Genomic DNA, 13,210 nt, shown 5'->3' with positions numbered 1-13,210 from the left:
TTCAAAGAGACAGAAAACCAGGAAAAACAGAGCGAGAGGAGAGTTAGGTCTTTCCTCTGAACGTCTATCTGCTGGCTGGTGGCTCAAACAGCCCTTACACTTGACAAAGCTGCCATTTCCCTGCCAATACGAGATACTGCGTCTAACCGCCACCCACTCACCAAAGGCGCTTTGCCTCGCAACGCAGGAGTCAAAAGCTATCGCGGCTGGAGAAGGCGGCGCTGATATGACTGCGGTTCTTGGGGGGGGAGAAGAAAAGGGGCCATTGATTGAGCGGACTCTGTTTTTTTAATTATTATTTTGCTGTCCAGACGCGGCTGTGCTGTTACTGTGAGATACAGGGTGAGGATGAGGACATTAGAGGAGAGCGAGGGCAGGCAGAAGTGCTTAAGTGTGGCAGTGAAATAAATAAATATAAAAAAAAAACCTTTGTGTTGTGGAAGATAAGCAAGGTAATACCACAGGGTCAGGAGGTTTGAGTTCCCTGAATGCAACACAATTATGAGCCAATGCACTGAAGGAGAAGTTTTCTGAAAGTGTCTGAAAGTTGCGACATTTACACATTCACAAGTTAACATAGAATTAGACTCTGCAATAATTAAATATATCTTACCTTGACTTTTAATAGGATCATATTTTAATGGTTTCACAATGTCTTGTTATTGTTTTATGTGAAAGCTGTAATAACAAAAACCCAATTGCATTATGAAAGCCTCGGTTTTCTGTGGTTAAACTCTCTTGAGGAGAATCAATGTGATAAATATTGAGAGAAATATTGGACAATTAATCAAATTCATTCAGTTTCAAACATAAAATCAATCACTTACTAAACATATTTAACTCTTGTCTTTGAATCCAGAGAATGGATATTTCGCATAAATATCCATTCTCTGATAAAGTTGAAGAGAATATTTATTACCGTACAGTTTCCCTCATTAAATCTCTTTATAGATGTTAGCACTCTGCACATTTTGTTTCATAAAGATCTCTATTATTTCTTATATATATCACATCCTTAAGTTTCATGGAAATCCATTCTGTAGTTTTTGTGTTATGCTGCTAACTAACAAACAAACAAAGCCCAGTATCCTAATTATTTAATAAAAAAATGACATGTTTCAAAAAATTTGAAATTACTATATTGATATTTTTGTCTCTTCCCTTTTCTTCGTCTTTGTCCCTCTGTCTCTCTCTCTTTAGGAATCGCTGTGTGTAACATTCCCTCGGCGGCTGTGGAGGAGACAGCGGACTCCACCCTGTGCCACATCCTCAACCTTTACAGGCGAAACACCTGGCTCTACCAGGCTCTCCGGGAAGGCACGCGTGTCCAGAGCGTGGAGCAGATTCGCGAGGTGGCCTCCGGCGCCGCCCGCATCCGTGGCGAAACCCTCGGCCTCATCGGCTTCGGTGAATAAAAAAATCTGCATTTACTCCTCCGCTTCTTTGAGTGGATTTTAAACTCTTCCCTTCTTCCGTTTACTCTTGTTTTATTTTTCCTCTCCCGCTCTGTTTCCATGCCTCCCCCTCTGTTTTCATATCCTCTCCCTGCTCAGTGTGCCTTCTGCTTTCCTGCCCTGATAAGGTTATTTTTCTCCCTCTGCCCGTCCCACAGATTATCTCAAGGTTGTCAGTTTCACCTCCCTGCGGGCTGACTTCCTTTTCTCTGCCACTGTTCTCTGCTCTCATACACTGCTCTAACGCTCACCGTTTTACATCCGCTATTCTCCCTTCTTCTGTCTTCAACTTCTCTACCGCGTCGCTGTGATCCCTCGACATCTCGCCCCTCGTCCATTTCAGACCCCTTGCATCTGCGTGGATTCTGTGTGTGTGTGCGTGTGTGTGTTTTACTGCTGATTGTGTGTTTGTGCATCATTCTGCCCTGTCTCAACAACATCACTGGGCTGACAGATTCTCTGTCCGCTCAAAAACCTTTCCAGAGTGCCACCTTATCTCTGTGTCCACATACCCCCCCCCTTTCACACACATAAACACACACACACACACACACATATAAACACACAACCTTATCCTCCCCCTACAAGTCCCAGACATCTGCCTAGATTTACTGTGCAGTGGGTCCTGGCAAAGAAAAGCGCCCCCACCAATCTCCCTTTTTTTTTCTTTCTCACCCAATCCTCCCACCTCCATCCACCTCCTCCCCTCCTCCCGTCTCCCTGGCTCATGTCGTATCCAGCACAGTGTCCACTGCCAGTGGGGGGTTGAGGAGAAAGCGGAGGCCTCCTGGTGTTTGTTTGTGGGACTCTGCACACACACACACACACACACACACACACACACACACACAGCCAGCCGCACAACTCTGCAGGCTGCAAAGACACAGAAAAAAGATTATAAAAAGAAAACCTCTGGCTCTGGTGGCGACAATAGACACAGGAGCACTTAAAGTTACCTTCCATCCTTTAAAGCCTGTGCACTCTTAAAAACACTCTGACAGATTCATTTGACGTGACTTGTTTTAGATGTACTATTGTTTTAGTTATTACTCCCTGGATTAGTTTTACTCCTCAGAAACAGCAGTCAGTTTAGTTTAGTGTTTAAACTTGTTTCTGTTGCCTCCTAATTGCCCAAAGAATATATATAATAAGTGAATGCTCGTGAATACTGAAGAAGTTTTTATTATTATGATTATTTTGGTAAATGGAAGGTATGATAACCAATATAATGAAAGAGAATGAAAAGAATTCAAGCAAACAAGAACACAAAGACACAATAATATCTGAAAATGTAAATGCATACAAGGATTTTTAAAAAATGGCATCATCCAAATTAATTAATCCCTCCTAGATAATTATAATTAGACATAACATTTAAATAAAAATACATTTCAATTATTATTTAAGTTATAATTTCAATGCATATTAGGTTTTTGATTTAATAGTATATACAATTAATACTGAACTTGAGTTGAATTGCTTTGCAGCTTTTGCCAACCTTTGTAATATGATGATGTAAATTATTTAAAGAACGATCGTTAGTTTGGCTCGACACAGACACAGAATCTAATGTGCAGTTTTTAGTTTCATTCCTAAAATCGTTCTTTCCCCCATGTTGTCGTCGACCGATCACCAACTCCACCAGCTTTAGTGCAGCCAAAAATGTTAGTGCGACCCTTTGACTGTGGGTAAATGAGCAGCACAAAGCCAAGGTCATCAGAGACGTGACTAAAGATCATTTAAATTCAGATGAATCTGAACCCTCAGGTCACAGTGAACACTCACTGCTGGGGACATTGATTAGTGCAGCGAGAGAAGAAAGGAGGCTGAGAAATTCAGAAAAAAAAAGTTTTTGTTCCTAAATTAAAGAAAAAAACTAAGGAATCTTTTAAATTATTTCCAGTGCAGCTAGAGATATTTTTTAAATACAGAAAATATCAACTGATACTGAATTTATTGTACTTCCCTAAAAGATGCATTTTCTATCATAATCCACCACTTTGCACTAATTTTCCAGCAATCACACACACACAGGTAAAAAATCCTCGTTCAACATCAACCCCTGCCACACCCACACACACACACACACACACACACACACACACACACACAGTAAATCCGATTGTACTGCAGCCGCAATGACCTGGTGTGTTTCAAACTGAGTGGAAACACTCATTCCTCTTCCCGCTGCTTCGTCACCACTGTCGTCGTCAGAACTGCTCTTTCAACCCACACTTATAACAGTTTGAAAACAAGTTCATGCTCGTGCTCTGTGTGGTGGCAGAAGGTATTCTGGGAAATATGGAGGAAGTGACAGAAGTGGAAATACTAAAATATATATTTTTTTACTGTCATAAAAACCTAATGAAAATAATCTTCAACAGCAGTTTATAATCCATCACCTGCATGACAAAGACTAGTTTTAAGGATTAGTGTCCTGGGTGTTTATGCTGCAGCTGTAGAGCCTCAGATTAAGACGTGACTCCATCACAAAGACAGGACCTTGTGAGTGTAAAGAACGTTATCGATCCTTTTCACCAGCAACAGCATCCTACCCTCTCTCATAACTCTCTCCCGCTCTCTCCGTCTCTGTCCCTCTCTGCTGCTGCTGAGCAGAGTGGACACTCGCTACACGCCTACACAACAAATAGCTGCGAGAGACGCGGCGTCTCTCAGCCTCATGTTAGCTCACATCTTCTTTTTCTACACAAGAAAAGGATGTTAAATGGTGTCTGAAGGTTTTTTGTTTTGTTCTTTCATGTACTCAACACTGACGCAGTCAGGGGCTTTTATAAGGATTCATTATGTTGTGTTGACAGCCCTGCACTCAGTCATCCCTCCATCCATCCATCTTTTCCTTTCTTTGTCTCCATCAATGTTTTCATCTGCGTTTGTTTATTTATCAGCAGGATTATGGAAAAAGTATTTAACTGATTTCCATGAAATTTTGTGGAGGGGCTTTCGAGTGGATCCCGATCAGTGGGCAGATCATCTCATTGATCGAACACGTTTCTTTGATAAACAATCTGTTCACTTGTCACCTAGTTATGTTCTTAAATCTTGGCAGGAAGTTAATTCTGATTCAGAATTACTGCCGGCTGTGAAACAAGATGCAGAAAACACGGACCAAGCTTTGAGTACTAGAATGAAAATCAGTTGAGCGCAAGGCCCAACAGTTCCCTTAAATTCAATCAAGCTGCATTCAATTACACACACAATATTATCAATCCCCTCATTTTTTTCCATCGTGATCCATGAATTATTTTCCTGGGAAAACCAGAAAAATGCTCAATGTCAAAGATTCCTGGATCTGCATCTTCACCAATATTTAATGGGTTGTTCCCTGAGCCAAACCACATCTTTCCACCAAGCTGAGTGGAAATCTGTCCAGTAATTTTTGCGTAAACCTCATTTTTACGGAGGTAAATATAAATGTAGCATAAATACATCTCTGCTCCTCTGTGTGCACAAATATTCACCATCTGCTTGTGTGCGTGTCCCCTCAGGTCGGTCGGGCCAGGCGGTGGCGGTGCGAGCCAAGGTCTTCGGCTTCAACGTCATCTTCTACGACCCCTACCTGCAGGACGGCCTGGAGCGCTCGCTGGGCGTCCAGCGCGTCTACACCCTGCAGGACCTGCTCTACCAGAGCGACTGTGTCTCCCTACACTGCAACCTGAACGAACACAACCACCACCTCATCAACGACTTCACCATCAAACAGGTAGAACACACACACACACACACGCACGCAGACATGTCATCCAGACAGAGCTGAACATCCCACTGAGCAGCTATGACCCGACCTGGGCTTAAAGCGGTGCTATCTTACAGGTAGACAAGCAGAGCTGCTGGTGTATTATTACTCTGACAGCCTGGAGGCCGTCCCACAGAGCATTATAGTCGGTGTGTGTATATATACAGAGAGAGAGAGAGGGGAAGCAGCAACCGCAGCCTTCCTGCCTGCACATTCCCTGCTCTTTATCTTAAGCTCCACCAAAGCTGGACACAAATTCATTCCTTTGCTCTGTCAAATGCAATTAGCACCAGCCCATGGCTACAGCAAATATATCGACTCGGCTGCACAGCGGGGGGCTGAGAGCGCTGAGGGGAAAAGTGCCGCTCTCTCCGAGTCAATAACCGCACTCCGAGGTGTTGCCTGGGGTGACACCTGCAGGGAAGAGGAAGAACTGCAACAACCACAGAAAAGGCATCTCCCTCTCCTCTGGTCCGTCGCCCCTATGCTCGCCGGTTTTCAGCCTCGGCTCTAGTGCGGCCTTCTCCATGAGTTAAGCGGCGTGTGAGGAGAAGTGGGTGAAGGGTAAAAGCCTAACCTAGTTAACTCACGTTCTTCTTTTTTCTCCTCAGCTGCCTCTTAAAGGTTGCAATGAAAGAACACTTTCCTCACCAAAATTCTTGGCAGTCGCTCTCAGCTCCTAAAGTGGAAACGTGTGTGTGTGTGTTTCTGTGTGTGTCAAAACCACCAAGGCCTAGTAAAAGACTGCCTGCCAGCGTAAAGGCTTTTCATGCCCCTGGATTTGAGCTTTTGTCAAGATTAAGGGATTACTTTCTTCTGAGCATATTCATTTGATTTTTTTTTTCCTTCCTCCCTCTTACACTTTTTTGTTGTGCCTTTTTTTTTCCCTCCACAAGCGGCACAGGGTGGTGGCATTGCCTCATCTTTCAGCTCATCCCTCATTTCATCTCTGGCTTTTAGGATAGAGTCTTCTCTGTATCCACATCTGACACTATTTATCCCAGGGGCCGCCTGTCACCTGGATCTTTTTAAGGTGTCAGACGCAACAAAGATATCAGCGTTTCTTTATTCCCCTCCCTCAATCTGTGGGGTGTCGCGTGTTTTAAGACTCTAATTTGCAGACATTCAATCCAGGTTGATGTTTCGCTTTAGATTAATTTGACTGTCAGGCTGATGGATGTTTTAAAACACACACACACACGCTCACATCTGATCTTTCATCTGAAAATAAATGGCTCAGTCTCCTCTCCTCTGTGTCGATGTGTTTGTATTAATGTGTCACCACAGATGCGTCAGGGTGCGTTCCTGGTCAATACTGCGCGGGGTGGTCTGGTGGATGAGAAGGCCTTGGCCCAGGCGTTGAAGGAGGGCAGGATACGTGGAGCTGCCCTGGACGTCCACGAGACGGAGCCCTTCAGGTGAATAAATGTACACGCGAAAGATTCTCACAAACCAGGACAGATCAACGCTTTATTTTAAAACGGAGGAAAAGAAAACGACAAATTACACTTGGGTAAAGGCGTTAGTCGGACGGGCGAGCAGAAACAATTTCAGACAGGATGAGTTAAAGATCTCCTCTAAGAGGCTCCTCCAGGGCCCAGCTGTTAATGGGATTCAGGAGATGGAGAGTTTGCTTTCTTCCCCGGCTGCTGGCGGACGGTTAAATGTGCTGAGATGAATTTTCTTCTTCTTTATGTGTTGGATCAGAGCAGTTTCCAGAACGGGAAAATGTTTGTAGCGATTCTATCTTTTGAAATGTTGTGTACAATCAGCATCACACATTTCAGAACTGTTTCCTTCTCAAATATGTGATTACAACCCAGTTTAAACTATTTTCATTCTCTTATTTTCATTTCTTTGGTAACAAAAACTTTGCCATTATACTTAATTTTGTATTTGCATATTCAATTTTTGCCCATAGCAAACTAAAGAGTCGGAATAGAAATTCTACTGTAAGACAATAATATTTATCTGTTTATTATTGGATATAGTGGGTTAATAATGTTACAGATAGTTTGTGATAAAGTTTATCAATTTAAACATCTTTTATTAATTATAAATGTTGTGGTCGTTCAAGCATAGTATCCTGCAACAAATGTTGTGTTTTATAATATTGTACTTTTAATATTAGGCTTTTAAAGGGACTAATGATAAATTATCATCATTTAGTAAATATTGCTTTTTTAAAGATTAGTCTGCAAAGTCTCCAATACTACTGACACCACCTCCTCATTCCCACTCCACTCCTGCCGTCACTCGAGGGCAAACATCTCGACATGCGTCTCAGTTTTCCACCTTTCTAAGAACCATGTTCCCGTCTCTGAGGCGTGTTGATGTCGCTCACGCTTCAGGGCCCGGTCGGGGAGTTACTTCGGGGGCTGCTGGTTTCTGGCCGGCTGCTCAGCTGACGGGCTGCTGGAGGAGACTCAGACTCATGCTCCACTGACCCAGTATTTCACCAGGGGGGAGTGTTTTGTAACTTCGGCCCCTCCGGCATGACACAACACTGATTGAGGGCGCCGCCGAAGCATTACACATCACACACACAGACACACACACATATGCACAACCGGGGGAGGTGTTACAAGGATAGAGGAAGACGAGGTAGTAAGTGGATAATCTATTTCTGAAAGCCACATGAGAGGGACAGATGAGAGTTTGGGAGAAAATGGAGGCATTTGTGATTAACAGGATCTGACATTTTCTCCTGGGGTTCCTGAACGCACCAAAAAAAAGAGTATCTGTCTGATACTGAACAAAGAAAAATCCTCTGAATCTTTTTGACGGGCAAAAAAAACAGCAGGTGTGATCTGTGTTTTTGATAATCTTTACTTATTTCCCTGTGTGTGTGTGTGTGTGTGTGTGTGTGTGTGTGTGTGTGTGTGTGTGTGTGTGTGTGTGTGTGTGTGTGTGTGTGTTCCAGTTTTGCTCAGGGCCCGCTGAAAGACGCTCCCAACCTGATCTGCACACCGCACACAGCCTGGTACAGCGAGCAGGCCTCTCTGGAGATGAGGGAGGCGGCCGCCACCGAGATCCGAAGAGCCATCACTGGTACATGAACGCATTTAAATTCAATTTTGTTCTCAAACAAAACATTAAATCTTTTCTTTTCTCCTCCACTGCTTCTTTCACATCCCTCAGCCTCAGTGTGCTATGTGACCTGTTGCACGTCGTTCTCTCCCAGATGTCACATTTCCACTTGAATGGGCTCTGGGCAGCCTTTATTAAATCTGGACGTCTTAATAGACGTCATCATTAGCTTCCCCGACGCAGAGCAGAGCCCGCAGCGCTGGCCTCTCTAAAAACATCCAGCTTGTTAAATGAGCTTTATTTGCATGTGTGCGTCCAGGCCTGATGTGTTTGTCGGTCTGAGCTCATCAACACATCTGGTTTCTTCGCCGCCTCTTTAACGCGTCGTGGTCTTTTGTCGCAGGTCGAATCCCCGACAGCCTACGAAACTGCGTCAACAAGGAGTTCTTCGTCACCACGGCACCGTGGGCAGTTATGGATCAACCAGGGGTTCACCACGAGCTTAACGGCGCCGCCTACAGGTAAGAACCAAATGATAAATTTAGCTCTTCTTTCTATTTCATAAACATTGCTTTTTTTTTTTATCTTTAATCAAGAGCTTTCGGTTATTGACTCTAAACTGTGTGCTCGCACTCAAATATACTCCAGCTTCAGTTCTTCTCTTTGCGCTCATGTTGCTTCTGTGCCTCAGATTTCTCTCGTGCTCTAGGTTTTAATTTTACGCTTGAATTTTTTTAATGCAAAATGTCTTTCAATACAGAGTGTATTTGAGTGAGAGCTTTAAAAATATGACTGTGAAATCAATAAGTCCTGCTCTCATACTGAAGACGATGCTCTTGAGTAAAGGTGGAAAAAGAAAATGATTTTCCTTTAATATTTCTCTAGCAAATAAATTGTTGACCATTGTATTTTATATCCTTGTAGTTGATTTGTTTTAACTATTTTGTTTTAACAAATGCTAGACGGTCATAAACAGTTATTCATCTTTAGTATTTTTTATTTTTCATTCCCTTCTTGCTACGTTTAATTCCTCTCTCTTCTCCTCTGTATTGATATTTTATAATCTAAATGAATCACTGACTACTCTGCTGTAGACCCTAGTGTCCCACCCCCTCACTAACCGCCCTGTGTAGCTGTAGCGTTGTAACTCTGACCACCATGTTGCCCCCCCCCCCTCCCTCTGGGCGCTTCCTGATCTCAGCATGTCCACCTCCATGTGCTTCTCTCACACAGCCAAGTGAACCAAACTCTTCAGGCCGTAACAACCGGCGTCCCCCAAGACAAAATTAATGCCTAGATCAGGAGCAGGTAAATACGACCGATCCGGGCCGACAGCCTCTTCCCTGGAGGTCCCGGATAAAAACTCTCCCCCCTGATGGTCACCTGATGTGTGTCCCCCCCTTCTATAACCCCCCCCCAGCTCCCACCTGTTTGACTGAACACAGCGTAGAGATGGATGGAAGTGAATGTGGGTTGTTTTTTTGGAATGTCCCAGTAAGCATGAGGTGAAGCCATTCACATGCAGTCTTATGGATGGAGTCATGCTTTATGGTTTCTCTCTTTTATGGGGTTTTTGGGCACGTTCTGTTAAACTGAACTCTGTCGTTCTTTTTCTCCTTCTCTGGTTGAATGGTGTGTTTTTCTTCCCCCAGAATATTCTTATTTAAAGGCTCTTTTCCACCAAAAAAAAACTGAATCAGGAATTGTGTATTTGCTTCATCTCAAAAACAATAAAGTTCAGACTAATTATACCATTGAAGAATAAAATCTTTGCTTAAGATACGATTTTGTGGAGATGTAACTAGTTTTTTAAATAATTCATCAAGCAAAATGTGAAACTTTAATGGTTTCAGCTTCTTAAATGTGAAGATTTGCGTCAGCAGCTTTTAATTCCAACAGTTTGTAGCCGTCACCTCGGGCGCTCAGAACCTGTAAAACCTCTACAAACATTTCTGACAAAACACTCATAGAATATCTGCAGCTGCAGCCCAGACATTCTTTTTCATGGAGACAACACAGTTCCTTTTTTAAATTTAGCGTTATGCAATTGTGAATTGATTTTTAAAGTACGTTATATAGGGCACAGACAGAAAGGAAAAAAATCCAGTTTTTTCAAAACATTATTTTCATTATCAATTAATCTACCAGTATTGAATCCATTAATTGTTTGTTTCAGTCTATAACATGGTGACAAAGAATATTCGGTTGTCTCTCTAATCTAAGATATATATATTTATTTTATCTTATCTTTATCGTCTTTAAAGTCTATGGAAGCAAAATATTGTTTCGTTTCTTTTGAGACGTATGTGAACCACTCAACATCAATTAAGAGATTTATACAATGACAAGAATCCACACTTCAAGTGTTTGACAGCAAAAGAAAAAAGCTCCACCCCAGTAATTCCTAAATAGTTGTAAAGCTAAAAGTTTTTTATAAAGTGTCTGGAAAAAGTTCCTGTGGTGAAAAGAGCCAATAGTTTCACAAGATGGCAGAAATGTTCACTCTGGGAATCGCACTAACCTTTGACCCTCCTGTTCACCAGATACCCGCCAGGTGTGGTTGGAGTGGCTCCGGGCGGCATCCCGGGAGCGTTAGAGGGCATCGTCCCGGGTGGGGTGCCCATCGCCCATACCATGCCCTCTGGTACACACCCCTCCCAGGCCCCGTCGCCCAACCAGCCCTCCAAACACGGCGAAACCAGAGAGCACCTCACCGAGCAATAGCAGCAGAAGGGATACGAGCAACGGCGACATCTCATCCGACCCGTCGACACTCAGAACCAACGGAACGCAACTGGGACCAAGAGACAGTGAAACGACACAAGCGGCTGCCTGTTCCATCAGTCAGCAACTGGGAACAGAACGTGTTCCGGGGGAATTTGTACTTTTAACGTTTTAGTTTTTACTCTCTGTCTCTTTGGCTTCAGTACCGACTTTAATCTTTCATGATGATGTTGTTTTCTTTTTTTTCTTTTGGTTGGTTTTTCTTCGGGACATGCCTATGATTGTGGACACAGAGTCCAGTGTTTTTAGCTCTCCGGGATGATGACCCGATGAGACTCGGTCCCGACGCCCCCACCCCCCCCACCCAAGTCCCTGCCCCTTCCCCTCATGGGAAACGTAGGCCCACGTCTCAACACGACAAGAGCAAAATAAACTTTGGCATCATGTGCTACTGGACCTTATCCTAATCAACCCCCCCCCCCATCATCCTCCCCGACCACCCTCCCCCACCCACTCCCCTCCTCTGCCCACCTCCTCCCTTATGTAACTAATGTGTGTTGTTTAGGCCCCTCATTACGCCTCAGAAGAGAATTCTTTTTGTTTTGTGTTTTCTTTTCCAATCTTTAGTGTGAATGACTAAAAATGGATTATTGAAGTAAATATATTTATCATTCGTCAAACGAAAAGGAAAAGATTGCTCATCACTTAAAGTAATCTAGAGTGGGTTTTAACCCTTTCCTGGCAATATAAACACGGCTCGCACGGCCGCGGTTACACGTCTTCACCACTCGGGGGCACTTGTACATCCTTCTCCTCGTAGGGTTGCTCCAGTACACTTTGTTTGGAGCGCTCTCTGCAGTAAACACTAACAAACACTTTCACTTTATACGACTGATTGTAGCTGAATTTAAAGAGTTGAAGCTTCCAGCTGGGTATTTAGCGTTTGTTTTTGAAAATGGAGAGTAGGTGATGTGTCAGCGTGAGCTGTGAAGAAGAGAGCGTTTAAAAATAATCACTGAAATAAGAAGGCCGGTGTGACAGCGTCTGATTCTTCTGTGCTGACCAACGGACATTTCTGATGGCGGACAGCTCGTCCAAACTTGGCGACGGCGTGCACACTGAGCCTCCCTCCTTTCTTTGAGCACATTTCACACTCTGCGGACAGGAAAGGGTTAAAGCAAACTTCATTTCTTAACGACTCAGGAAAAACACTTTTTTGCAGATATTGTTTATTCCCAGAATTTTGTCTTTGAGGAAAAAAAAGATTTAAGACTAATCTAGTCTGGATATTTTCTCTCTTCCCTCATCCTCTCCATTGTGGTATTTTTATATACAAGGCGCATCCCATGTTTTTGGTGTTAAAAGAGTTTTGAAGAGTCCTGTTAGATTTGTATTGCCTAGTTGAATGTTCCTATAACCATAGTCCTATGTGATCCAACCTCTCTCTTCTCTCCTTCTTCTATTTTCTTTGTTCTATTGAAGGCCAGGTTCTATTTGGGGGCATCCTGTACTCTGTAAGAGCAATAGCAGAAACTCCTACTTAGTGTCCCAAACAATAGCAGAAGAGGCAGCCGGGAGTATGTTTTTGTTTTTAGTGTGAGTATTTGTATTTGTTTCTTGTACAAGGTGAACATTTAGCATTCAGTGCAGTTTAAATAAAAAGATACAATACTTTGTCTGCTCTGTTCTCAATGAAATCTAATGTTCTGATGAGAAAATGTCCTGCGCTGTGATCTGTGTAACAGCTGTACTTTTCTTATGACACAAGGGGGCGCCAAAGTACCAACAGGTCCTGATAAAATGCAACAAATGTGATTAGGAACCTTTAAAAATAACACTAATAATTCATAAAATGCACAAAGGTGCTTCAATTAACTTATTTACTACAATTTCTCTGTGAAAATTCACATTAGTTCTTGAGATTCAAATCTTTTTGAATTAGGAAAGCATCTAGAAAAACTTTTCCTCTACAGTAGAGACTACTTCACATCACATCTTAGTTTTTATACTCACAGGATTTCCTCAACAAGATTATAGACGATGCAGATTTTTGCAAAACAAGTTTTGCTCTTTTAAGATCAGCTTTGATCACTCATCATCTAAATAAATCAGGATCACTCTGAAGTGCGGAGACGACGATCATTCTGTCACATCCACCATCACGGATAGATTTTTTTCGGCAATGCGAAGAAAGTCGGTCGCCTCCAAACGTTTGAAATAATTAGAGATTTTAACCTCCGCCAATGCC

General features: G+C 42.9%; 1 protein-coding gene across 8 annotated transcripts in view; it reads left to right on the top strand.

Moving 5' to 3' along the window:
* LOC109645089 (C-terminal-binding protein 2) overlaps positions 1–12,636 on the top strand; it is a 90,861-nt gene extending 78,225 nt beyond the window's left edge. For 5 of the 8 annotated variants that reach the window (XM_069517917.1, XM_069517916.1, XM_069517914.1 and 2 more), the window contains 6 exons: positions 1,201–1,407; positions 4,961–5,175; positions 6,496–6,626; positions 8,132–8,259; positions 8,642–8,759; positions 10,782–12,636. In XM_069517917.1, the coding sequence (XP_069374018.1) occupies positions 1,201–1,407; positions 4,961–5,175; positions 6,496–6,626; positions 8,132–8,259; positions 8,642–8,759; positions 10,782–10,962 (980 nt within the window). In that variant the 3' untranslated portion in view covers positions 10,963–12,636. Of the gene's footprint in view, positions 1–1,200; positions 1,408–4,960; positions 5,176–6,495; positions 6,627–8,131; positions 8,260–8,641; positions 8,760–9,471; positions 9,547–10,781 lie in introns of all 8 variants that reach the window. The other 3 variants (XM_069517920.1, XM_069517921.1, XM_069517915.1) reach the window with 2 other exon arrangements.
* Positions 12,637–13,210: the final 574 nt, after the last annotated feature.

The sequence above is a fragment of the Paralichthys olivaceus genome, chromosome 21 (genome assembly GCF_024713975.1).
Source record: "Paralichthys olivaceus isolate ysfri-2021 chromosome 21, ASM2471397v2, whole genome shotgun sequence".
In the NCBI taxonomy this organism is placed as follows: domain Eukaryota; kingdom Metazoa; phylum Chordata; class Actinopteri; order Pleuronectiformes; family Paralichthyidae; genus Paralichthys; species Paralichthys olivaceus.
Note: the sequence above shows the minus strand (reverse complement) of the source record. Positions and strands in the feature narration are given on the sequence as shown.